Genomic DNA, 27,318 nt, shown 5'->3' on the forward strand with positions numbered 1-27,318 from the left:
GTCAACTTTATCAGCCTGATGAGTGATGTGAAACCTCGAAGTTACTTTCATTTGCATTTCTTAAATTATAAATGATTTAGGGCATTTAAAAAATATGACTTGCTAGCTTTTGAAAATTGTCTATTCTTACCCATTGACCTTATTTATCAATTAGAGAACGACTTTTCTTAGAAATCTGAATCAGTTCCCTGTGTACTCTTCATTCGAGATCCACTTGATCTTTATCATTTTGTCTCATTTGCTTTTGACCTTTTGGTGATATGTTCTTTCTACTTACATTGTTGTAGTTAGTGCAAATTATTTTCTTGGCTCTGCTTATTTTCTTCTGCATCAATTAGTTCATATAGATCTTTCCAAGCTTTTCTATATTCATCAATCATTTCTTCCAGCAGTAATATTCCATTACATTCATGTTCCACAGTTTGTTTTGTCCTTCCTTAATTGATAGGTATCTACTTTATTTCCAATTCTTAACTATCACAAAAACTACTGCTATAAATATGAATTTTTTCTGTTCCTCTAGACCAGGGATGAGGAGCTCTCTGCCATGGAATGGATCATTTTGATATTTATATCATCTGCCGGCCATACAAAATTATCACCTTATAGAACTCAAGCAGGGGGAGGGGATTGTATATTATAGATTTACTGTCAATATTTCTCCCTGAAACTCATTTAACTTTTCCTTTGGGTATTTATATAATATGCCATATGCCATATGTATTTAGGATTTTTCTTTATTCATTGCCTATGGTAATTTTCAGCAAAATAGTTTTCCTATTTATCTCTTTTAGTTAAGTCTGGTTTTATTTTTTGCTTTGCTTTGAGATGATAATTTCGACCATTGCCTTTTTAATTCTAGCATGGCATATTTGCCTCTGCACGTTTCAGGTGTGTCCCCAAAGTCTTAGATATGAAACTACTGAAATCTATAATTGTACTGCAATTATAGACTTCAATTGTTTTTTTTTAAATAATAGCTTTTTATTTTCAAAATATATGCAAAGATAACTTTCACCATTCACCCTTGAAAAACCTTGTATTCCAAATTTCTCTCTCTCTCTCCCTTCCTCACTCCCTCCCCTAGGGAGTAATCTAATAGATGTTAAACATGTGCAATTCTTCTATCCATATTTCTGTATTTATCATGTTGCACAAAGAAAACCAGATCAAAAAAGGAGAAAAAAAATGAGAAAGAGAAAAAAGAGCAATTAAACAGCAATAAAAAAGGTGAAAATACTGTTAATGATCCATAATCAGTCCCCATAGTCCTCTCTCTGGATGCAGATGGCTCTCTTCAACAAGTCTGTTGGAATTGACCTGAATCATCTCATTGCTAAAAAGAGCCACTAGACTTTAATAGTTTTAATAGCTTAAAACTGCATTAAGACTTTTGAGGCAATCTACATTATAAGAGTCTGCTTTCTGATATATCCTACTATAGTATTCAGTCTTAAAGGTCAATGGATCATATTAATATTGATTTTAATTGTGTATTTCTTTCCCATTTTATTCCTTATACTTTCCTAATCTTTATTTTCTACTCCCTTTCCCCCTGCCTATTTTAAACACTGAACTGAACTGAAAAGGAGTGAATTCAGAACTTTCCAGGTTTGGTGTAATCTTCTGTTCCCTTTCCCATCTTTCTTCCACCTAGAGACAAATAACAGACTCATATCCTTTCTATCTTTTCTTTTAAGTGCTTCTTCAAAATCCACCCTTAGAATTGTTTTACTTAAGACATTCCTCTTTAAAATGTATCTTCTCTTTTATTCCCCCCCCCCCATTTCCTTTATTCTCTTTGCTGCCTCACCTCTTTTTATCTTTTAAATTATTTTTTATTTATTTCATTAAATATTTCCCAAGTACTGTGCTAAGCACTGGGGGTGCAAATACAAAAAACAAAACAAAACAAGGCAGCGTTCGCCTTTAAAGAGTTTACATTCGTTTATTTTTTTACTTAAAAATTTTTTTTTCCACTTAAAAATCTGTTCTTTTCCTCCCATTTCCCCCCATTGGAGAAGAAAAAAAGAAAAGCAACACTCCAAATATGCACAAACAAAATTTTGAATGAGAACGTCCAAAGAAATCTGGCTTTTTCGGTCCCCCTGAGCAGCTCCCTTTCTTCCCCGTCAGGAGATGGATGGCATACCTCATCATGAGTCCCCTGGAATGGTGGCTGGCTATTTCATTGCTCAGAATCCTCAAGTTTTTCAAAGTTCTTTGTCTTTACAAAGTTGTTACTGCATAAGATGTCTGTCTCTGGAAGGACCTTACCTTCTAATGGGGGAAGACAAAACACAAATGGGAAGATGGACAGGGTTCTGTCCTGGCTATTCTGACCTAAGGTATGGTGGATGGAACCAAAGGGCCACTGGATGACACGCCCTTTTATGGCCTGGTTGTGGTGGTTTAATTACTGTTCCTAGAGCAGGATCTGGGAGGCTGTGGGGTGCTCCAGGGACAAGATGGCACAAAGACGCCAACAGCATCGAGCTGCTGGGCCTGGCTAGTGGAACGCGCCTTTGTTGATGGAAGCCCAGGTGGGCTCAGGAGCAGGGAGTCTGAGGATGGCCGGAGCTCATATGTGGGAGCCAGAGCTGTCCCTCCTCCGTGCTGGTTCTCAGCTGTACCCTAGGAACAACAGGGAGCCTGGAGAGTCCCCTGTGGAATCCTTCCTCCCTTGGTCCTGGTAGGGGAGCACAGCCTCGTCCCTCATCTGAATGGTCTGCGGGAACGAAACTCCTCCACATACTCATAGCCGTGGTCAGGGTAGGGATCTAGGGTCTCCTTGTTCCTGACGAACTCCTCCTCAGGATTCTCATAATCATGGTCAGAGTCATCGGCAGATTCTCTCTGCTCTGAGCCGGCCCAAGGAAGGTGAATAAACAGCGTTACTTAGTCCTAAAGGCTTGGGGGTTTCTGGCTCATCTCTACACCCAACGCCACATCCCCCTTGTCTTGCCTCCCTACCCGTCCCCTCCGGCTTAACTTCCCACCCCCACTCCATCTGCTCTTCTCCTCCCTTCATCTGAGATGTCTCCTTCCTACCAAACCACCCTGGGAAATCTTCTTCCCCATCTTCCTTCCGCCCCTTTGGCCCCTTCAGGGAGACTTCCCAAACTGATTTCTTTCCCACTAGGACAGAGCTCCCATTGCTCTTCTCCTACTGTTATCTCAGACCACGCTAAATGTTTTCTTTGTTCAGCATTTGTATAAGATTTAGCACTGGAAGGGGCCTTTGAAGGAAATTTAATCTAACCTCCTCATTAAGGCCCAGAATGGTTACATGGCTTGCAGAAAGTCACAGTGTTAAAAAAAAAGTCACTTGTTAAAAACCTTGGACTTCTGATTCCCAATTCCCAACTGTGTGTTGTGTGTATATATGTACATATGTGTGTGTCTGTGTACATGTCCTAGAAATCAGTGCAGTTCTAAGCTTTAATAGCTTAAAACTATTGATATAATATTTATAATACATAGGCTATTCCACCAAAAGTCTTGGTGCCATTTTAAGTTTTAATAGCTTAAAACTGTCATATTTTAATATGTGTAAATATACATTTAAGTAGAACAACATTTATATACTATATATATGCAGAATATTGCAAAAGCCTTAGAGGTACTTTAAATTTTAATCCTTTAAAATGGCACTAAGACTTTTGAGACACCCTGTGTATATAGTTTACCATATGGATTTGCCTTTACTCAGTTCTCCATCAGTGGTTCTGGTTCACTGAGGGCAGGTCCATTCTGATTCTCTGCCCAGTCTAATGTCACAGAGATAATGACAGAGGGCAAGATGGACATCGAGTGATACCAGTATTCAAAAGCCTGAATCCTTCTGAACTCTTAGGTTCCTCATCTGTATAATGGGGGTAATACTTTGATCAGAAAGCAGGAGGTTAGTGTAGCCATAGGACTCAGTCTTACTGAGAGGCCATCTGATTGTCCTGAGTAGGCTTGAGATGCTCTAGACTAGAGCAGGCCTTGTTAACTTGGGGCTGGGAATTTCTTTTCTCAATCATCTGGATAACTGCATTTCAGTGAAATTGATTTTCTTTGTAATCCCTTGTATTTTTATTTTATTCATTTTAAAAACAATTCTGAGAAGAGGCCTTGGTATTTTTATTTTTTTGTGTTTAAAAGTGTAATTTTGAGAAGGAGCCTCAGTAAAGTGCCAAAGGCACTGTTGAGTAAAGAGCATGGATGAGTCTCCAGCTGAGAGTGGACCCATTCCAGGCTCGGGGGGCTCGGGCCCTTAACCTGTTCTCCCTCACTACTTCCCACCCCCAATAATACTGGATGGAACTGCATGGAAAGGAGGTGCTTTGGGGTTCGTCCACCTTCCTGGGGAGCCCCAGGCAAGGACATCATCAGTTGGACCTCAGAAGTGGTCACGGGTGACGTACCTGAGCTCTTCATCAGGGGCTTGGGGACTTGGCAGAATTTGGGCTTCACGCTATACAGGTTTGAGTGGCTCTTGGAGGACTGCGGCAAGGACCAGGTTCTGGAGTTTTTGATGGGGTTTTCAGGCAGCTTCTTAGAGGCCTTTTTCTCTGGCTCTGGGAGTTGATTAGGCTGTGAATGGGAGAGAAGAGCTGCCAAAATCAGCCTCAGCCCAAGAAACCAGGCAGCAGGCCTAATTAAAGGCAAGTGAGCGGGTTAATTAAAATCAGGCGATGAAGTCTCATAAACATGTGAAAACCAAGGGGGCAGGAGGTGGGTCTGCTCGTGGGGATTTCGGGAGGAGGGGGATGATCTGAGACAGGTTAGTGGTGGGGCAGAGGGGGACAGGCAGGACCCATTTCTCACAAATCTGTGCTCTGAGGAATCCTGGTGATTATTCACAGCTGTACGCTCAAAGGAGTGGGAGGAGGGAAAGGATAAGGGAAGATGAAAAAACAGGAAGAAAGCCCTTTGGGAAGTCAGACTGGCTGATCCCCTGCAGTGTGATTCTCTCCATACCTCAACCGTCAAACTCCCCCAAAGCTGGCTTCCCTCATTCAGTTGCCTCTGCTTTCTCCCCTCACTCTGTGCTCTGTGATCTGGTGTTTGCTCATCATTTCCCTGAAGTCAGGGACCTACTAGTCACCAGTTCCAAAGGCCTTTCTTTTTCAGCTGTCATTCCCGACCCCCTTTCTGCATTCGACACTCCCTCCTGGATCCCCCGCTCTTCAGTTTGGGGCTCTCCTGTGCTCTGGCTGCCCCTTCACCAGCTCTGTAGCCCCATCATCCATAGGGTCGGTCTTGGTCCTTCCTTTGTCCTTTCCCTACTAGCGTGATCTCATTACTCCCATGGTCTTCACCATCACTTTTGCATCCGTGAGAGCCAATGGGTGTGGCCAGCACCGAGCTATCCTCTCAGCATGTCCAGGACAGAATTCATCTTTCCCCTGAACCCCCCTCCCAACTTCTTCCATCCAGGGCACCGTCCCATCCTGTTTCGTCTCCTCTTTCCCCTTGCATTTCCTTCACATGCCCAGTCTGGTGTCCAACGCTGCCATCTCTCTATTCATGTCTCATGTCCAATCCTTCTGATGCCCAAAACCACCCCCCTAGCTCACGTCTGCGTTCCCTAGGGACTTCTGCCCCCTTCCAGCCCCTCCTCCATCCAGCTGCCAAGGCAGTTTCCCCCAGACCCAAGTATGGGACTGACCGTGTCACCCACTCCCACTCCAGCCGCTCCCTATTAAGTCCTCCCCTGTGTAAAGCCCTTTTCAGTCCGGTCCCTTACTACCATTTCAGCCTTCATAGCCTCCTCTACTAGGTGACACAGTGGTTTGTGCTGGGCTTAGAGTCAGGGAGACACATCTCTGAGTTCAAATCCAGCTTCAGACACTTCCTAACGGTGTGACCCTGGGCAGATCACTTGAGTCCGCCTCAGTTTCCTCATCTGTAAAAATGAGCTGGAGAAGGAAATGGCCTCTAAGGTCCCTTTCAGCTGTAGAGCTAGGATTTTGTGACTTCTTTCTCTCCCCGTCTCCATTCAGTTATCAGGTCCTTCCAAGAGGATCTTTTTCCCATCTGTCTCCTTTCTGTTCCCAGTGCCTGCAGTCTACATTCTCATCCCCTCTCCTTGGCACAAGCCTCTAAATGTGTCTCTTCCCATCATTCATGCTGCTACCAGAGAAATCCAATCACTGCCATTAAACCCAGGCCAGGGGGCCTTAGGCTTAGAATTTGGTGGGACCAAACTTATAGAGGAACTAAGTTATGAACTGAATTAATCCAGGTGGCAAAGGGGGAATTATACCTCTCCCAGGTGTCAAAGAGAGAATCTTTAGCTGTTTGTTAGTGCTATACCTTTGGACAAATATTTCTTTATAAAAGTCAATGCGGGGAAATGGAATGGAGATGTAAGGGACCCCCCCCCCAAATCAGGGAATGCAAAGAGTAAGGCTTGAGAAGAGAAAATAAATGTCCCTAAACCCCCTTAGAAGTACCAGAAAATCCTAAAGGGAGAGGTGACATGAAATAGACTGGTCTTTAGGCAATGAGGATGCAGTAGTGGCGACGTTATTCTCACAACCTAGTTTTTTGACTTTCTACATATTATCCACTTTCCCCCTCACCCCAGGATTATTCTTTCTTCACTCCTCTGCTTGCTAAAATCCTTTCTCATACCACCCCATCCCTTAGCACTGTCCCTCTCAGATACTTACCTTGGCTGAACTGCTACTCTTTTGCTTGTTTTTGGGAGGCCTGGGTGGAGGGGCCTGGGCGCCGCAGTCTTGCAAAGTCCGAAGTTTGTAGTAAAAGGCTTCTGTTAATTCTTCCACTGTGGAGATTAACAATGGCTCTCCTTGCTCGGCCAGTGGCTCACTGACCTCTACCACAGTCAGGTCTAGCCACCTGGGGGGGATCTCAAAGCACTTTCTAGGGTCAGTGGATAGACTGATGGTCAGGAAGGGCTCTGTGATCTTCTCCTCCAGCTGGAGGCCAAGGAAAGAGGGCAGGGGGTCCTCAGCAAGGGAAGGGTCCTTGCCCAAGACCTTGACTTCACAGGGCAGGGAGATCTGGGTGATGAGGCTGGCCAGACTGTAGCGTTTACTATCACTCATCTCTTCCACAAAACCACAAGAGAAGTAGAGGGGCAGCAAGAGCTGTTCCCTTTCCTCCCCTTCTTCCTCTTCCTCTTCCTCGGCCAGATCATTCAGCCGGTTACAGACCAGAACATCCCCCCTGGGGCCCTGGTCCTTTCCCAGCACCTCCATCCGGTCACCTCTGCAAAGGGAAGGGGAAGTGGAGTCTCCGGCCTCACCCTCCCAGTCCTGGGTGACCACCACATGGAGAGGGAAGCCGGGCTTCAGACCGCCCAGGAGGTCAAAAGCCGTGTGGAACTCTCGGGGCCGGCGCCTCAATTTGCCCTTATAGGCTCCTGAGATGAAAAAATGTCGAGAGGTTTTTCGGCCCCTGCTGGAGGCCAGCACCCGCCACGGTGGGGAGGCTGGGCCGTGGACCACAAGTGTCTGACCCTTCTTCAGGGACCTGTGAAAGACAGGAGGGCCATCGGGGACCTCCAGGACCTTCACCTGCATCGGGAAGGGCCCACCCTGGGCCATGACTTCACTTAGCAGCAAAGGCTTGATGAAGTGCTGAAGAAGGTGTTCCGAGGAGCCAGTGACGTCCTCCACATCCACCTCCAGGGTGGACGGGATCTTCACGATGTTCCTACGCACTGTGGAGGGAGGTAAGGGTTAGAGCCCGGGCCCCCTACCCTCTGCCGACCAATCCAAGCAGCCTCTTCTCCCCTCCCCGCCAGGCCCCATCCCTGAAATCTCATCCCAGGAAGCCTTAGTGGCTCGAGCCGGTCTTGCCTTTCTCTCTTTTCAGAAGGAATGGCCCAATGGGCAGAACCTTTGTCTGCAAGAGGTAGAAGGATCCTTAGCAGGCCTGGAATTCAGGCTAGTCCCACCAACTCATTTTAGAGGAGGAGAAACTGAGGCCCCGAGCCATCTGCTCCAGACCTCTCATTACAGGTATGGAAGCAAGTCCAAGAGCACCCTCGGTCTTGGGGTACAAGAGAGCTCGGTCTTGCATGAGGGTCCTCAGGCTCGGAATCTCGTGTCCCGTGTCAGGCTCCCTAGGTCCCTCCCTTATCTCAGGGATCAGCCAGACCGTCCGGATGGATTGTGACCGCTGTGCCAGCTCCTCGCTGCAGAGTCAGCAGAGCTCCTGCACTGGTGGAGCTGCCCGGGATTCAGAACCTCGTCTAGGTTTCCAGGTTCCAGAAATCCCTACAGACACCCACATTGCTCTCTCTCTATTTTCCTCTACTCACCTTCCTTCTACCTTTTCTGGGAAGCTTGGAAGGGTTACCTCCCCCCCAATCTGAGACCTCTCCAGGACCCTCTTCCAGACTCGCTCTCATTCACAAAGCTCCTTCTTCACCACAACACAAATAGGGAGGAAATGCAGGATCGCTCTCCCACTTACAGAAGAAAAAGCCAAGGTTTGGAGAGATAAAGCAATGTGGCCACGGTGGGCAGAGCTCTGGGCCTGATATCAGGGGAGCCTAGCTGAGTGACTCTGGGCAAGTCACCTCACCCTGTCTGCCTCAGTTTCCTCATCTGTAAAATGTGGGAGAAGGAGATGACCAACCACGCCAATATCTCAGCCAAGAAAACCCCAATGGGATCATGAAGAGGCAGAGATGACAGATAGCTGGGATGCTGGATTACACCGAGATTGGCTGAAGTGAGGATAATTAGAAAGATGCATCAGTTCCAGGATGACTAATCATGGAATACATTAAACATCCAAAGAGAATTTACTCTGGGGTCGCTTACTCCAATATTACCCCAGACCGCAAGCTCGCTGAGGGCAGGGAATGTCTTTTGCCTCTTTTTGTATCCCTGATGCTTAGCACAATACCTGGCACACAGTAGGTGCCAAAAAAATGTTTATCAACTGATAGATTTTTATGTCAGCTCTTCCAATACTTTAAGAACTTGAGCACTTTCTAGTTATGTGATCATAGGCAAGACTTTTTATTTTCTTCATCTGTAAAATGGGAGCAATAGCAGTCATATCTATCTCACAGATTACAGGCTACATAAAATGTTTTCCAGACCTTTAAAGGATGATATAAGTGTTAGCAGTAACAGACATGCTCACCACCACAGCTACTCAGCCTTTCAGAGCAGATATCCCAAATACAGGGTTTTTTGGCTGTCAGCATTTGGGAATTGAATTCCCCTCCTATCTCAGTTCTTTGAATTCTGGAGGTCTAAATAACCCTGATTCCTAACTTGGTCAAATCTCTTTCTTCTCTTTCTTGGGTCCTGATCTAACCCCGACCTGGCTTTCTGAGGTGAAGGCTAGGGGTCATTGGGGAAATTTCCTTATTCAGCAACACCAGTGAGCTCCTTCCTAACTCAACTCTGGGTGATGTTACATTGTGTGCCATCCATGGGAGATGCTCACGAGATGTACCCCCACAATGGAGGAAAGCCATGAAATGTGTTAGTGGCAAGGGAACCTGTGAAGAGGCAAAGAGGCTGCTTCCTTGGGACCAAACTGGCAAGGAGAATGCTTGCAGGGGGGACCAAGAGAAGGTGGGAGGCTGCATGTGGAGCTGGAGCTTATTCCACGTGTGAGCTGTACTCCCCTGGCGTCCCCCCTGCAGTGTGGAGGACTATGCATTCTAGGACTGGAGCGTCTCCCACAGGAAGCAGGTTCCAGAATTGGAAAAGTAAGTGATGGTGAAGTTGCGATCAGACCTGATGCTACCCATCTAAATTGTACCAGCTGAGCTTATATTCCCTTTCTTTCCCACCGCCAGAAGGAAAGGGAGAGTGCCGACAGCTGGCATTCAGCGTGGTGTCTGGATACCGTATGTTCTCTACCACTTACCAGCCAAGTAATTATGGCTAGTGACTTCTTTTTGGACTTCATCTTCCTCCTCTTAAAATGTATTATTCTATAGTTCTGGAACTGGCTACCCAAGGTTCATGGCATGAGAGGGATTTTTCATCCTCCACACTTTCAGTGCCCTTCTTCAGGACTGCCCCCCCAGCCCAAAGGCTCCCTGAGACTCACTATTCATGATGGCATCAATCTCGTACTCAGGCTGGAGGATCAGGGGGTCCCAGTGAAGAGCAGGGCAGACCAGGGGTTGATCCAGCAGAACAGGGTCCTGCAGCGTCTGCAGTAATGTCTGTGGGAAGACTGGTCCCCAGCTGTAAAAAGTGCCTTGCAGAGACAAAGGTAGGGAGGGGGTGGTTTTGTGGCTTCTTGAGTCCATCGTGCAGTGGGCGTAGTGGACACCCTTGTCCATCTTCACAGCCGTCAGCACGAGGGGCTGGTTCCTGGGCACGGCTCTGCCCTCCACTTTGATGTCATACACTGAGCTGAAGTACACAGGTAGTGCCCTGTTTTGGGGGGCAGCAGACAGCAGTGTGTTCAGAGTGCCATAGAACTGAGGGCTGATGGTCGAGCTGAAGTAGCCTGTGGAAAAGGCAGCAGAGAATAGCTGTGTTAGTTGGTGCCGGCCCAGGGCCCTAAACACTTGGACTTAACTTGTAAAAAGATCAATACAGGGTCTGTATCCCAAGGAAATCATAAAGGAGGGAAAAGGACCCCCATGGGGAAAAATGTTTGTAGCAGCTCTTTGTATGGTAGTAAAGCAGATGTCCATCAATTGGGGAATGACTGAACAAGCTGTGGTACATGAAAGTAAGGAAATATTACTGTTCCATAAAAAATGATGAACAAGCTGATTATAGAAAGGCCTGGAAAGATTTACACGAACTGATGCCGAGAGAAACAAGCAGAACCAGGAATATACTGTACAGTAACAACAAGATGATCAACTAGGAAAGACTTAGTTCTTCTCAGTGGCTCAGTAATCTGAAGCAATCCCAATAGACTTTGGACAGAAAATGCCATCTGCATCCAGAAAAAGAACTATGAGAGACTGAATGTAAATCAACACATGCTATGTTTACTTAATTATTCTGTTTTTTTTTTTTACCTCTCCCATGGTTTTTCCCTTTTTCCTCTCTGATTTTTCTCTCCCAACATGATTCATAAAGCAATGTGTGTTAAAAAATAAAATAGATAAATTTAAATTTAAATAAATAAATAAATTTAAAATGAAATTAAAAAAAAAGATTTATACAGGATGTGAAAGCCAAGGAATAAAACAGAGCATGATTACATCCCAGTCTCATAAAACTTGTATTGGGAATGCTAGAGCTTAAAAAAAGTAAAGAATAGTGGAACAAGATAAAAATGACAAGTGTGGGATTTATTTTATTTTATTTTTTTGGCCATATTGGGGGCAAGGTGAATGAGACAATGATAACAACAGAGAGAAGACTCTCAGAGATGCTTCCATTCATGTTCTTTTCTCTGCCAAAGAGAATGACTTTTGTTCTGAGAATGACAGGAGGAGATAGAAACTCATTAGCTACCTTTGATGAATGCAAGTCAATTGTCTTTGATGGCCCAACCATACTCTCTGGGACAGAAAGAATGGGTGGATGCGACTATGGAGCCATTGTCAATAATATCTAAGAGATCATGGAAAATGAGAGAGATGATGCAAAACTGCATTAAGACAAAAGTTATCCTGACTTTGAAAAAAAGACAACACCCTCAAAGTGGTAGACCAGTAAGCTTGTCTTCAACTCTTGAGAAAAGGCGAAAAAGATCATTAAAGAGATGGCTAGTGAACATCTAGAAAGGGAAGCAATGATCACAGAGGGCCAGCAAGACTTCCTTCAGAACAGTTTGGGCCAAAGTCCGTTGTCTCTTTTGACAGGATCATTCATTGCTTTATGAATATCATCTCATTTGATCTTGCCCAGTTTCACACAGTTAGTGAGTGTCTGAGACTGGATTTGAACTTATATCCTTCTGATTCCAGAGCCAGTACTCTATCCATTGTTCCTTTGCTTGAGGACAAAAAAAATCAACCTCACAAATACAGGATGGAAGAGGTATGGTAGGACTATAGTTTTGTCTAAAAAGAAGCTGAAGATTTTAGTGGACTGCAAATGCAATATAAGTCAGTGATGTGAAACAAACAAAAAAATAATGTAATCTTAGGCTTAGGAAGTGGTAAACACTCTGTCCTCTGCCTTTATCAGCTTATGTCTGAAATAGCGTGTCCAGTCAATGATAAACAGATATCATGTCAATGATAAACAGAAAACATGGTGAAGGGCCCTGAATCCTGGGATAGGATCATGTTCAGCCTGAGGAAGGAGACTTAGAAGGACATGAGAGTTGTGGTAAGTACCTGAATGGCTCTCGAGTGGAAAAGGGACTGGACAAGGTCTGTTTGGCCCTACAGAGAAGAACCAGAAGCGGGGGGCAGGCAGGTTGAAAAGGGGTCACTTGGGGCTCAATGTCAAGAAAAACCTTGACAATCAGAGCTGCCCCAGAAGTGGAATGGGCTGCCTCAGAAGCAGTGATCTTCAAGCAGAGATGGAATAGCTGCTTGTCTGGGTGTTGTGCTGAGGATTTCCTTATACTATGAGCTTTCCTGGATGGCAGCTGAGACAATTTCTGACTCTGTGATGTGTGGCTCAGGCCCCTAGCAGGACATTAGCCAGCAGCACTGACCGGACACAGATCTCCTGCCAGCTGTCTCAGATGCCAAGGCTGGTAGTGGCAGAATGAAACCGACCCTGCCCTCGAGCAGCAGCCAGAAGATCTTTCATCCCACTAGTTATACAACATGTTTACAGAGAAGTAAATCAGGTGTGCAAAATACTGCTAAGTTTTTGCAGACTAGTGCATACAAAAAAAGTCCATGTGAAAAATAAGTATGCAAAAGTGATTGGGGTAGGGACTGAAAATGGGGAAATCAAGTGGTGTGGGAAATCAGCATTGGAGGGAGGGTGATGGTCTAAGAAGCAGAGGTGAGAAAGGAGAATGTTCCAGGTATGGAGGAGGTAGAGAACGAGGGATGTTGTATGTGGGGAACAATGAGTAGATCATGGGGCTGGAAAGCAAGAAAAGTTGTGTGTAATCAGCTGGGAAGGATAGGCTGGAGGGTCTTAAATGCCAAATAGTGGAGTTTGTGCTTTACCTAAAGTAAATGGGAAACAGTGAGATTTCTTGAGCAAGGGAATAATGGGGTGTGACTCACTTTAGGATTAATGATTTGACAGCTCTCTTGAGGTGTGGATTAGAGGGAAGAGACCAGAGTCAGGGAGACCAGGGAAGAGGCTGTTGCAATAGTTGAGGTAATGAGGGTCTAAATTCTAAAATGGCTCAAGTACAAGAAGAGAGAAGAGGAGGTATAGAAGAGGTATTGAGGGGATGATACAAATAAGACATGGAATCTGATTGTCTATGGAAGACAAATGAGAATGAAGAATTGAAGATTTTTCCATTGCCAATATGGTGGACTGGAAGGAAGATGATGATACCTTTGGATGGAAAGGTGAGGAAAAGGGATGAGTTTAGAGATGAGGATACTGAGTTCTGTTCTATAAATCTTGAACTGCATGTCTCTTAATCATCTTGAATTTTTAACACATTCAAAACAGGATTTAGTATAACATTCCCTTCCCCCACAAACCTCCTTTCTAAATCTAAAACTCCAGCACCTCCCGATTCCCTTCAGGATCAAATATAAAGTCCTTTTTGACATTTAAAGCTCATCATATCCTGGCTAACTTTTCAGGTTTTTTTCTTTTTAACTCTCCTCCACAGGTTCTACAATTCAACTAGACTGACTGACTTGCTAGTCCTCACACAGGGTCCCCTATTTACCATTTCTTTCCAAGCTGTCTCCTCACTTTTTCCTTTTAATCTTTCCTGGCTTCCTTTAAGACTTAGCTTAAATACATCTTTAAAAAGGAGGGCTTTTTTGGCTCTCTTCAAGTGCCTTGACTTTCAGATTAATTTAATCTGCTCTGTTAGGGAATGCTCTGAAAATCCTGGTAAAGTCTTAAATTTTAATAGTCTAAAACTTAACTAATTCTGGGAGAAAGAGGGAAGAGAAAAATGGGGGAAATTATCTCACATAAAAGAGGTGCAAAAAGAAGAGCTTTTACAGAGGAAGAAAAATGGGGGTGTGATTGCAGTAAATACTTGAACTTTACTCTTGTTGGAATTAGTTCAAAGAGGGAAATTTTATGTAAATATACATATATACATATATATACATACACAATGCAAATATATATGCATGTACACACATACACTATTATACATATATACATAGACATACATAGACACACACATACTCACTCAGGTATAGAAGTCTATGTTACTCAATAAATAAACAGGAGAGGAAGGAGATAAGAAATATGAGGGCAGGGATAATAAAATTAAGGGTAGATTAAGAGAGTTAGTGATCAGAGGCAAGATACACTTCTGAGGGGGAACAGGGTAAAAAAGGGAGAAAGATAAACAGAAAAAAAATAGAATGGAGGTAAATACATAGTAATCATAATTGTAAATGTGGATGGGATAAATTCACCCATAAAATGGAAGTGGTTAGCAGAAAGATTAGAAACCAAAATCTAACAATATGTTGTTTAGAAGAAACAAAGATGCACACAGAGTAAAAAATATAAGGGACTAGATTAGAATCAATTATGCATTAGAGAAGTAAAAAAGGCTTAGATAGCAAGAACTAGCTAAATCTAAACATAAAAGAAATACAAAAGAATTAAAGAGCTGAATAGAATTTAAAAAAAAAAGATGTTATAGACTACTAGAGAAAATTAGATGGGAATAGAAAGGAGTATATCTTTCATGGATGGCCCTATAGAAAGGAGTATATCTTTCATGGATGGCTCTTTCACAAAAATTGACCATGTATTAAAGCATAAAAACCTCAGAAACAAATGAAGAAAAGCAAAAATATTAAATGTACCCTTTCTGGACCATAATGTGGTGACATTTAATAAAGGGCTTTGGAAGCATAGAATAAAAATCAATTAGAAATTAATCTAATCTGAAAAAATGAGTGAGTCAAAGAACAAAGCATAGAAACAATAAATAATAATTACCATAGTGAAACAACATACCAAAATTTGTGGAATATAGCCAAAGCAATACATAGAGGGAAATTTAGTCTCATTTCTTTATCTAATTTTCCTTCTACCATTCTTATTTGATATATATATATTTTTTTCTCCCCTGAGGCAACTGGGGTTAAATGACTTGCCCAAGATCACGCAGCTAGGAAGTGTGTCTAAGGTCAGATTTGAACTCAGGTCCTCCTGACTTCAGGGCTAGTGCTCTATCCACTGCACCACCTAGCTGCCCCACACTCTTATTTGATTTTGAAAAAAAAAATTAGCTCTTCTAGGAATTTTTGTTGGGTTTGTCCTCCAATTTATTTTTTTTTCCTTTTGAGACCTTAGAGTAATCATAACTGTGAATGTCAATGGGATACTCACACGTAAAATGAAAGCAGTTAGCAAAATGAACTAGAAACCAGAATTCCACAATATGTTGTTTACAAGAGACACAGTTGAAACAAAAAGACATATAGAGAGTTCAAATAAAGAGTGGAATACTATGTTTCAGTTGAAGCAAAAAAAAATAGGAGTAGCAATAATGATCTCAAACCAAACAAAAGCAAAAATAGACTTACTTAAAAAGAGATAATCAGGAAAACTATATTTTGCTAAAAGATAATCGAATATGAAGTAATGTCAAAAATTTGTATAGCAAATTTTTCGGATAAAGATATCATTTCTCAGAGATATAGAGAACTGATTCAAATTTTTAAAAAGAAGAACCATTCCTCAATTAAAAATGGTCTAAGTTTATGAATAGGCAGTTTTCAGATGAAGAATCCAAACCTATCTATAGTCATATGAAAAAATGTTCTCAATCACTATTGATTAAAGGAATGCAAATTAAGACCTCTCTGAGCTAACATCATACCTATCAGAAGAATCCCAAATGCTCAAGGAGATGAGGGAAAATAAGTACACTAATAAATTACTAGTACAGTTGCAAACTGGTCCAACCACTCTGGAGAACAATTTAGAATTATACCCAAAGTGCTATAAAACTCTTCATACCCTTTAAATCTGAAAAACCACCATTAGGTCTATACTTCAATAAAATGAAAGGAAAAGGATCCTATGTAGAAAAATAATCATAGCAACTTTTTTGTGGCAAGGAATTGGAAATTGAGGGGATGTCCATCAGTTGGGAAATGGTTGAATAAACTGTGGCATATAACTGTTATGGAATACTATAAAAAATGGCAAGCAAAATGCTTTCAGAAAAACCTGGGAAGGCTTATTCAAAGTAAAGTGAGTAGAACCAGAAGAACAATGAATACAGTAACAATAATATAATGATGATTTAATGTGAAAGAATTAGCTACTTTGATCAATACAATCCAAGGCAATTCCAAAGAACCCAGTGATGAAAAATACTCTCCATCTCCAGAGAGAGAACTGGTGAATCCTGAGTACAGATTGAAGTATGTTTTATAAACTTTATTTTTCTTGCTTGTGTGTGTGTGTGTGTGTGTTGTATGTTTTCTTTCACAAGATGGATAATATGGAACTGTTTTTTATGACTTCACAATTTTGCTTGTTTTCTCAAGAGGTGGGGGAGAGAATTTGGAACTCATTATTTTTTATGAATGTTGATTATTTTACATTTAATTTAGAAAACTTAATGGAATATACATATGTTAATATATAGAAATGCGTATATGTGTGTGCATATAGCCTTCTAGCTCATGTGGGCTAGTAAAAGGATACCAAGTTCATCCTTTTTCTCTTTCTACTTAAAAGTACTCCCTACTGCCTCAGCTAGAGGGAGAATTTTCGGCAGAAGAGCAGAACAGATCCAGGTACAGTTTAAGGGTCACAGAGTTAAGTCACTGAGTTAAAGTTGCTGAAACATTTCTTAGAACCCAGCTTCTTATACTGAATTGTGACCCATATGGGATCCCATAAATGAACTTCCAAACAGTGACATTATCAGTGAATGTTTGATTTGTAGACTTAATTCATATCTATATATCTGAGTTACATAAAAATTTCTCAGGTGAAAAGAGGTCACAGGTGGAAAAAGTTTAAGAAGCTCTGCCTTAGAGCAACCAAAGTATGGGTTGTTTTGTTGAGGTAGCTGCAGTTTGGGAAAGAGAAGGGGCAGCAGAACAGAGAAGAAGGCTTAGGACAGAGCCATACAAATTGGCCCTGAGCAGCCCAGACAGACCTTAGAGCATCAAGGACACTATGAAGAGAGGGCCAGCTAGGGAGGCCATGTCAACTTCCCAGCTACACAAATTCAAGAGACACATAGAAAGGATTATAGGGAAACCTGGCAGTCATTTGTCCTAGTGTGGCTGGGCATCTGGCCACTGTCAGCAGGCCAGAGTCCATTCTTTTCACTCCCAGAATTTCTAGATATGAGATTAAAGGCTGAAAAGGTCTTCCCACCCCAAACCTATGTCTGATATATCCTTAGTCATCCTTCAAAGCCCAGTTCAAACCTTTCCCAATTCCCTTACTTGAAAATGACCCTTATCCCTCAAGTCTCACAAAGTATTACTCTGTAGTTTTATATTGTATTTATTATAGATTATTCTGATAACCTTTACCAGCAGGAATGCTTATTTAAGTCAGCTACAGGGCATGATATGTATTGTGCTGGAGCCGGAGTTAGGAAGATCTGGAGTCAATCCAATCCTGTCTACAATTATCTGGCTCAGTTTCCTCATCTGTAAAATGGGGATAATGATAGCATCTACATCCCAAATTTCTTGTGAGGGTCAAATAAGATAATATTCATAAAGTGCTTTGCAAACCTTAAAAAGCTACATAAATGTTAGTTATTATTATCATTAATCATTGTTATTTTTCTCAGAGTATGTGTCAGACTCCCCAGCCAAAATGAAGACTAAGACCATGTATCTTTTTATTCTCCTAATCCCTACTAGATACTCTACAAATAGCAAGTAGTTAGCAAGCTTTGCATTGGTTTCAGTCATGTATGTATATATGTATGCATCCATTAAATATAGGAAAGTGAGCACAGGTTAAGATTTGGTGCAGAATTCTTTAAACATTTTTAGGGTCCTGGCCCTTTTGTAAGACTGGTGAATCCTAGGTACCCTTTCTCAGAATACTGTTATTAAACATACAATATAAAATCCATAGGATTACAAAAGAAACTAATTATACTGAATTACAGTTATCAAAATATTTTTAAAATACAAGGAAGTTGACAATCTACAGATTAAGAAGTCCTGGTTTAGGTGAATGAGGAAGAGGTAGTGGGGAATGAAATGGGGGAGAAGTTTCCAGGTCACCTGGGAAGTCAGGAGAGAGCTCGGTGATATGGCCTGTTTTGGTGTTTTCACAGATCACTTTCTTGAGCTTAATCTGGATAATTTTTATGAGGTCTCCAGTGGACAAACAGCACTCACTCCCGCAGAGTTCATAGATAGAACCTATGGAAATAAAAACAGTGGCAACAAAATATTAATACATTTAAAGGTGTTTTGAGGCTTATAAAATGATTGACATAGGCTATTGCATTTGACTCTTACAATAGCCTTGGCAAGGCTATTGTCACCCTAATTGTACAGTTATGGAAACTGAGGACACATTGTATGTACAACAAGATTAGGTGATGATCAACTGTGCTGGACTTGGCTCTTCTCAGCAATGCAGTGGTCCAAGGGAATTCCAATAGACTTGTGTTGGAAAGTGCCATCTGCATCCAGAGAGAGAATTATGGAAACTGAATATGGATCAAAGCATAGTATTTGTTGCTGTTGTTTGCTTCCCCCACCCCCATGATTTTCTCCCTTTTGATCTCGTTTTTCTTGCAAAACATGACAAATATGGAAATCATGTTTAGAAGAAATGTTTGTTCTATATCAAATTGCTTGCTGTCTTGGTGAGGGGAGTGGGGGAAAGAGAAAAATTTGAAACATAAGATTTTGCAAAAACAAAGGTTGAAAATTATCTTTGCATATATTTGGAAAAATTAAAAGAAAAGAAAAGAAAACTGGGACTAAAGAGTTTTAAAATAAGTTGCCCAGAGTCATATAATTATTGGGAAGAACTAGGACTGGAACTCTGACCTTCTAATTCCCAGTCCAACCCTTTTTCTTTCTCCCCAACATTCTTCAGTTTTCTCCACTCAGTTGTATCCTGAGTCTCAATCAGCCCTCATCCCACCTCCTACAGTCTTGATTGATCATCTCCCTTATGGGATCAGAACCACCCAAACAAGAGCTAATGAACAGGCCTCTTGTTCTCCAACTCATGTCCAACTTAGTTGACTAGAAACAGGAAGGAAACAAAACTATATCAGAAACTCTAGATCTTCTCAATTCCCACAGAAAGCAAAAGTTCAAGTCAAAGGGTAAAGGTAACAAAGTCAAAACAATTCAAGAAACAAAGTAAACCATTCAATATCAGCCCAAAATTATACTAGAGAGGCCTGAGAAATAAAAGAAATGGGTGTGAAAAAAGAGAGAGAAACCCTGAAATAGGAAAATTTGGAAAATGTCTGATCATGTGCAAGGTCAAGAAATCCAATACACTCAAAACACAAGATTCAATTAAGAGAGAAAGTGAAAGTTTAGGCATTAACATAATAACCAAATGCTTTTTGTCAAGGAAAGTAAAGGAAACTAGCTTCTTAGAACGGTGTGAAAATAATGGCAATAGGAAAAAATAGAAATAGTTCATAAGAGGTCATGTCCTTCAGGCTGGCTCAGGAATTACTGACTAGCAACGTATTGCTAGCTTCCTCTTAGAACATAGCATATATATCTTCTGATATGATGAGATCTACAGTACTACTACATTTTTGTTGTTTTTTTGCTGAGGCAATTGGGGTTAAGTGACTTGCCCAGGGTCACATAACTAGGAAGTGTTAAGTGTCTGAGGCCAGATTTGAGCTCAGGTCCAGATCCTGGCTTCAGGGTTGGTGGTCCATCCACTGCATCACCTGCTGCCCCCCATTATATATTTTGATACTTTATACATTCACAGTTTGCATCACTAAAAAAATAAGATAAAATCTATAAACATGAAAAAAAACCAAATTAATTGAAGCAAAAAAAAAGTTTGTTAGGAAGTGGCAGATATAAAGAGCTGATTTGATTCTATTGATATTACTGATTTGATAATTATGAAATGTTTCCTTAAAGTTCTATAATGTTAGACTACCTTTGTTGATTATCACAAGTTTTAACTCAGTTTTGTACATAGGGTTTATTTATGTCCTGCAAATATACAAAATAAGTTTAGTGAGAGTACTATTTGATGTTGATGCAGAAAGCTGTTCTGTACTTAAAACACATCACCAACACAATAGTGCCAAGAACAGATGCTATAAAATGTGTCATTTTTCAGGGAGATAGTCTGTCTTCATCCATGATTATCTCTCTCAAATATAATTAAGTGTGGCTTCCAAATTAAAAAAAGGAGTTGAAATTCAAAATCTCTTATTAATTCATCATTAAATAGTGATGATTTCAAACTATATGGTTCCACCAAAAGACACATTAGGTAACTCCTTCATCTTGTGGAGTGTTTCTCCAATAATAACAGAATGTCATTTGAACTTTTAAGTGTAAAAATTTTTAACATACACTAAAGAAAGACAGAGACCAAAGGCTTTGAGCTCTTGTCTGGAGCTTGAACAAAGGAAGAAGATAATACCTATAAATATCTGAATCTTCTCTAGGCAATATATATCTAGCATAAAAATGTCACTGTAACGGCCCTGTCTGCAATCTTACAATCCAAACTGAATGAGAAAAACAATTTAAAAAAATTAAAACAATTTAATCAACAAATTCGAATAATCTCTAATCAATATCAATCTTCTTGTATGCTTTTGGAATTATAAAATGAACCCTAACAAATTGGAAAAATACCCTTACTCAAACCAGCACTCTATTAACATGAAACTCAGGCAGCTATGGAAAGATTAACACTTCCTCATCATAAAGGAGGAAGCTGATTATTAACATTCTTAGCTACCTCCACCAACTCTTCATCATTGATCTCCTTGCTATTCTTCTCACAGTACACTCCCATCTCTCACCTTTTGGTATTTTCACTGGCTTTGGAAGCTCTGGAGCAGTAGTAGTAATACCTGGAGCTCTCTCTTCCTCCTCCTGTCCACAACCAAACCTTCACTACCCTAATATCCCTTCAAACTATAATCCTATATCTCTCCTCCCTTTCAGAATCAAACTCAGAAAAAAAAAAAAACTAGCTACACTCAATGCTTTCATTTTCTCACATTCCATTAAATTTTCTCTCTTACCCTTTGACTTTTTATTCCATCTCTTGACTAAAACTGTTTTCTTTTTAAAAAATAATTTTCATTTTTTTTTAGTTTTTACATCAACTAGCCTCTCTGCTGTGTTCCTTCTCCTTTCTTCCCCCCAAATTATTTCTTATATTTTTAGAAGGAAGAATTTTTTTTAACAAGACTGGTCAACAAATTCCCATAAAAAAAAATCTTCTGTTACACCCTGACCTTTTCTGAGGAAATCTCCTATTTCTTCTTTTTTGGGTCGTTTGTTCTCTAATTTCATAAGATGAAGTTTCAATCATTTTATGATTATTCTTTCTATTTATGTTTTAATTGTTTTGTATATTGTTTTCTTAGCTTTGCTTATTTCACTTTGCATCAGTTCATATTAAAAAAAAAAAAGGATTATGAACCAGACACTATATTAAGCATTCAGAAAACAAATACAAGCAGAAAGAGAAATAGTCCCTGCTCTCAAGAGGCTTACATTTGAGTGGGAAAAGACAGTACATAAAAGAAAACCAACCAAACAGAGGAGGGAAGTATGAGAGGTCCAGGGTTGGAGTGAACTTCCAGGTAAGGAAGTTTCACTGGTATGGGAGAACAAAATTGTACCACAACACCAGTGGATGGCATTGACTTTGTTTGAAATTGCTCATTTCATTGAATGAATGCCCATCAACTGGGGAAGGGCTGAAAAAGTCATGGTATATGAATATAAGGGAATATTATTTTCTATAAGAAATGAGCAGCTGATTTCAGAAAATCCTGGGAAGACTTAACATGAACTGATGGTGACTGAAATGAGCAGAACCAAGAGAACATTGTACACAGTAACAGCAAGATTATGTGATGATCAACTGTTATAGACTTGGCTCTTCTCAACAATGAGGTAATTCAAGGCAGTTTCAGTACACTTGGGATAGAAATGTCATTCACATCTAAAAAGAACTATGGAGACTCAACGCAGCTCAAAGCATACTATTTTCAGTTTTGTTTGTTTTCTTCTTCTTTCTTGAGGTTTTTCCCTTTGGATCTGATTTCTCTTTTACAATATGACAAATATGGAGATATGTTTAAAAGTATTGTACATGTATAAACTATATCAGATTGTTTGCTGTCTTGGGGAGAGTGAGAGAAAGAGAAAATGTGGAACTCTAAATTTTACAAAAATGGATGTCTTGCTGTTTCCCTCATTCAACTGTGAACTTCTTGAGGGCGGGGACTATCTTTTGCCTTTTTTTATATCTTCCCTCTCCAGCCCTCCCCCACATAGCATAATATCTGGCACATAATAAATGCTTATTCCTTAACTGATTGGGAGTGAATTGTTAAGACAAGGAAGCCAATTAGGAAACAATTGCAATAGTCCATTCCTGTGGTGATGAGGATCTAAATTAGGTTGAGAGAAAAGGACAGAACAAGATGTTGTCCAGGTAGAATAAAACTTTGCAACTGATAGAATGTAAAGAGTGAGAGAGGATGAAGAGTTAAGGATGGTGACTGGATTGTGGACCTGGGCTGAGACAATAGTAGTATCCTCTGTAGAAATGGGGGGAGGTTAGAAAGTAAGGTGGGTTTAGCAGGGGAAATGGTGAGTTATATTTTGAACAACTTATGGGAATTCCAAAATTGTCCAGTCTGTAAGAAAAACTCCTAAGGTAGAGTTCTGAACCAATTTATTAAAGGGTCCATGGCCCCCTCTAATAAAGTAGATCTAAGCTCTTTCTCATGATCTGAGATGTCCCCTTCCTCTAGGGTCTTAGTTTTATAGTGCTTGATATCCAGTCAATACAGGTGAAGCGGACCAAAAACATAGAATCTCATTGGGTTGATGGACTTGACCATCTAGGTCTACACAATATATAGAATTTTACTAATAAGTAGACCTTTACAGACCTATCTTGACCTTACAGGAGGTCCTTCCAAGCTGATGAACATATCCTATTTGTTCAAAATTTTTCCCTGAAATTGTTTTTTAAATTCACTTTATGGTGAAACTTCATAGTTTTTTTTAATTTATATTTTGTATTTTATTTTATATATTTTAATTTATAATTTATATTTCTTCTGATTGTTAATTACTTGGATTGTTAATGACCATTTTTTCATATGGTTGTTACTTGTTTACAATTCTTTTAAGAATTGTTTCTTCACTTCCTTTGACTATATTTTGGATAGACTTTTAGTTTTGCTTAAAGATATATGTGTGCCAGAGAGAGAACTATGGAAAATGAGTGTGGACTACAATATAGCATTTCCACTCTTTCTGTTATTGTTTGCTTGCATTCTTGTTTTCCTTCTCAGGTTTTTTTAAACCTGCTTTCTAGATTTGATCTTTCTTGAGCAGCAAGATAATTGTGTAAATATATATAAATATATGTAGTATTTAACATATACTTTAACATATTTAACATGAAAAAAATAAAGATATATGTGTATGTATATATATATATATACATACACATATATCTCTATATATATAGGCTTATAACAGATCCAAAGCTCTATCCACTTTGCCATCTATCTGCCTCTAAAAAATATGCTACAAAATATTTGCAGCCATACTCATAAGGTTTCAAAGAACTGAAAGCAAAGTGGATGCCTATAATAGGAGATTGCTAAGCAAATTTTGGTACATGTATGTAAAGGAACATTACTCTGCAGTAAGAAATGACATGTGTGATAAATACAAATAAGTTTGGGAGGAACTGATACAGAAGGAAATAAAGAGCAAAGAAATAGAGTCAAGAAAACAATGTACACAATGATCACAATATCAATAATACTAGAAAAGTCAAAAGTGATTATTTCAAGATTGCAAACTTCAAGCATGGCTCAAAAGAAGAAATTTGAGAAGACATCCCCAAATCATACCTGTCTATAGAGATGGGAAGTTCACAATTGTTGTTCATTTCCCATATTTTCAGATTTTTTTTCATTTAATTGACCAGTTATTTTGATTTTCCATTCTTTTTCTTTTTTTCTCAAAAATATTGTTATAAGGATGGCTTTCTGGGACACAGAGGGAAAGGGAGACTGAGAAATTATAATGAAGAAGAATAACAAAAGACATTTAAAAACTTATTAAAACTTTGGAGAGAGTAGTTTCAAGCGAATGATAAAAGTTAGAAGCCAGATTGCAATTATATGTACAATTTAGAAAACACTTTATAATAATCCTTTAAGGTAAATAATACAGGACCCCATTTTACAGAAGAGAAAGTTAACCATGAAAGATATTTGCTCCAGAAAAGAAGGAAAGAAGTGTTTATTAAGTTCGTACTACATGCTAAGTGTTTTTACAAATATCTTATTTGATTGTCTCAAGAACCTTGGAAGTTGGATGCCATTATCTCCATTTCACAGTGAAGGAAACTGAGGTGAGTATAGGTTAAGTGACTTAGGATCACATAGAACTGAGCCTGACTTCAGCTATACTGTCCCATAGGCTGCATAAAGAAGGAACCTAAAAGAAACCAACTTCACTTGAGTGACCCCCACAGATCATCTATTAAACCTGTGCCTGACCACAAATCCCCTCTGCAACTTTTCTGATCAATGATCACTCAGCTTTGGCTTGGAAACTCAAGTCAAGAGGAGCCCATCATTTCCTGAATGAACAAAGGAATGAATGAACATATGAAGTATTTATTAAGTTCTGATAACTTTTCAAGGCACTGGGCATACAAATCCAAAAGTAAATTCAGCCCTGCTCTCAAGAAACTCACATTCTAACATGGGAGACCACATTAAAAACCAAAAAAAACCCACTAAGTTTCCAGTCTTACTGGGATGTACTGTCTCTACTTTTGGGGAAAACTCCGATCTAGGATTCTAGGATGTTAGAGCTGCAATCATCAAAATCCCTTCAGTGATGTGAGTCTGAGCAGGAGAGGATATGAGAAAGAATTCGTTTGGACCAGCTCTATCCCAATCAGTTCAATTTGATATGATTCCCTAGGGTGGTGATTATAAGTTTAACATATTAGACCCCAGACCTGGGAGATGCAGGTTCTAAGTTCACTTGCTTAATCATAGGTTATTAACTAGAGACTCTCCACCCTTTTTTCCCTTGTCATAGTGACCAAGTCCTTGACAGAGGTAATTCAACTACATGGAAAGTCTCCCAATTTTCTTTTGCACCTCTGGACCATTCTCTTTTGTCCAACACAAGCCAATGACTATCTTATGACCATTTGTCAGAGGAGATGTCCCATGTTTTGCCCAACCTATGACATCCTATCTCTGATGACATATTTGTGTCTCTTGAGCAAGATCTATCAAGCAATGATTTCACCATGCCTCTTTTACATACTTGGGTAACAGACTTTATAAATACAGCGCCCTGGAAGATCATGAGGAAGATCTGAGATCATTTCTCTGGAAGGAACCACGGACCCTTTAATGAAGTGCCATAGAGCTCTGCCTCCGTCTTTTATTGTAGATTAGACAATTTTAGTTCCTATATTATGGGCACTTCAGAGGCAGTCTCCTTATTGAGGTGGCAAGTGTTTGCCCAAGGTCCTCAGGGAGCAGAGGTGGATATACAGAAAACAGCTACTTAAAGATCACTGCTGTTTCTGCTCTTTTTGTCCCTCCTCAGCCTCCATTTCTGGAGAAGACCTTTTTCACACTTTTTGCCCAATAGTCCCCTAAACACCCAGTTCTTCTTCTTCCGCCCTTACTCTCCCAGATACCACAGCTTGACCTCCAACCCCTTGATTTTCTCTCAGTTCTGAGGGATGGTGCCTTCATCCAGCTCAGTATCACCCTCTACCGTGGGCAGCTCTGCTCAGGAGGCAAGGAAGCCAGGCTTCCCTCCCTATGGAACTAAGGTGCAGAAGCAATGGTAGACACCTTGGCTGAGTGACAGATATACCCATCGAGTAGAGGCCCCACACTAGGTCTAAGTAGTCACACTTACTTTGAAAATACACCCCGGAGCATATCTTCAGGACTCTGGGGAGGGATGCTGGATTCAGGGAACAGATATAATCCTGGAGGGCCACAGGCTCCATGGTCTTGGAACTCTGTGGGTGCACCCTCAGTCAGCAATTGTTCCAGCTGGAACAATGTTCTGGAGTCTGTCTCCTGTGTCTGCTTCTCCTTTCTGCTTCAACCACATACAACCTTTTCTAAAATGCTTTTGTCCCAGCCCCAAAGGAGGCGGTATCCTGGGAGGGGCCTGGCTTAATATGGAGGGCCCTCTTTCAGCTCTCCTACTCTTCACATTCACAGCTTCCTTCTCCTGCATAATCTTTCCCCTAAACTTAGTGAGTAATAACTCATGTAATAATAATATTATTATTATAATATTAATAAATAATAATAAATTATTGTATGTAATAATAAATGTAATAATGTAATGTGATAATAAATGGCTATTTTCAGGGATTAGGGAAATATTCAGAATACCTTAACCACACAGAGGACCTCCTGGGAGCCAGAGAAACACTGTCTACCCCCCTGGGGAGCTCTCAGTCTGACTGAAGTCTCTCAAGAGTTCCCCATGTGATGGGGGAAATTTTTCTGCTAGCTCAGGGACCTTCTACACTTGAGGAGGAAGGACTACACTTGTACATTTGATCTCAGGTGACAGGACTAGGACCACAAGGCAGGAAACACAAGCTACACATTCAGGTCTACAAAAATGAATGAATAAATTAATGCACTATGCATATGATTAAGAAAACTTATGATTCAGATTCCCATCTACAATAAGGCACACTTATGAAGACAGTGTTTTACTGACTTATAGAAAAGGCAACTTGAGCAACAGCAACAACAGCTAATAAGCTTTAATACAAATATAATTATAGCCATGTTAATGAAAATGTAAAAAGTATTATAAATCATTACCAATCCAGGGGAGCACCAGCTCCTGAGTCTTTCAGCTGGGGGAACCTGAATTCCAGCTCTCAGGGTCCCCAGTGGGAAAGTCAGGCAGAAAATCTTCTCCATGGGTAAGATTCCAAAGCTAGTAAGGCCTCATGGTCATTTAAACATTAGTTGGAACAAAGGAGGCACCGTATTCAGGGATTGTGTTATGATCCTCACTTGGAGGCTGGCCTAGGTCCAAGT

At 40.5% G+C, this 27,318-nt stretch overlaps 1 protein-coding gene across 1 annotated transcript; it reads right to left on the reverse strand.

Annotated features, from left to right (window-relative positions):
* Positions 1 to 1,966: 1,966 nt before the first annotated feature.
* Positions 1,967 to 26,385, reverse strand: THEMIS2 (thymocyte selection associated family member 2). The gene is made up of 6 exons (XM_003765013.4): positions 26,162 to 26,385; positions 18,260 to 18,400; positions 10,045 to 10,452; positions 6,666 to 7,681; positions 4,413 to 4,581; positions 1,967 to 2,861 (listed from the first exon to the last, which is right to left on the reverse strand). Exons 1-6 carry the CDS (start codon positions 26,253 to 26,255, stop codon positions 2,716 to 2,718), a joined length of 1,974 nt encoding a protein of 657 aa, XP_003765061.2. The 5' UTR covers positions 26,256 to 26,385; the 3' UTR covers positions 1,967 to 2,715.
* Between the last annotated feature and the right edge of the window lie 933 nt (positions 26,386 to 27,318).

Source organism: Sarcophilus harrisii, chromosome 3 (genome assembly GCF_902635505.1).
Source record: "Sarcophilus harrisii chromosome 3, mSarHar1.11, whole genome shotgun sequence".
Taxonomy (NCBI): Eukaryota; Metazoa; Chordata; class Mammalia; order Dasyuromorphia; family Dasyuridae; genus Sarcophilus; species Sarcophilus harrisii.

What these genes read in the sequence shown, in the direction of transcription:
- THEMIS2 (XM_003765013.4), bottom strand. Translation starts at nt 26,255, where the DNA reads ATGGAGCCTGTGGCCCTCCAGGATTATATCTGTTCCCTGAATCCAGCA. An exon ending in CTCCGGGGTGTATTTTCAAA is followed by an intron (nt 18,401 to 26,161) that starts GTAAGTGTGACT and finishes TTATTTCCATAG; the next exon opens with GTTCTATCTATGAACTCTGC. An exon ending in GCCCCTGATGAAGAGCTCAG is followed by an intron (nt 2,862 to 4,412) that starts GTACGTCACCCG and finishes GGGCCGGCTCAG; the next exon opens with AGCAGAGAGAATCTGCCGAT.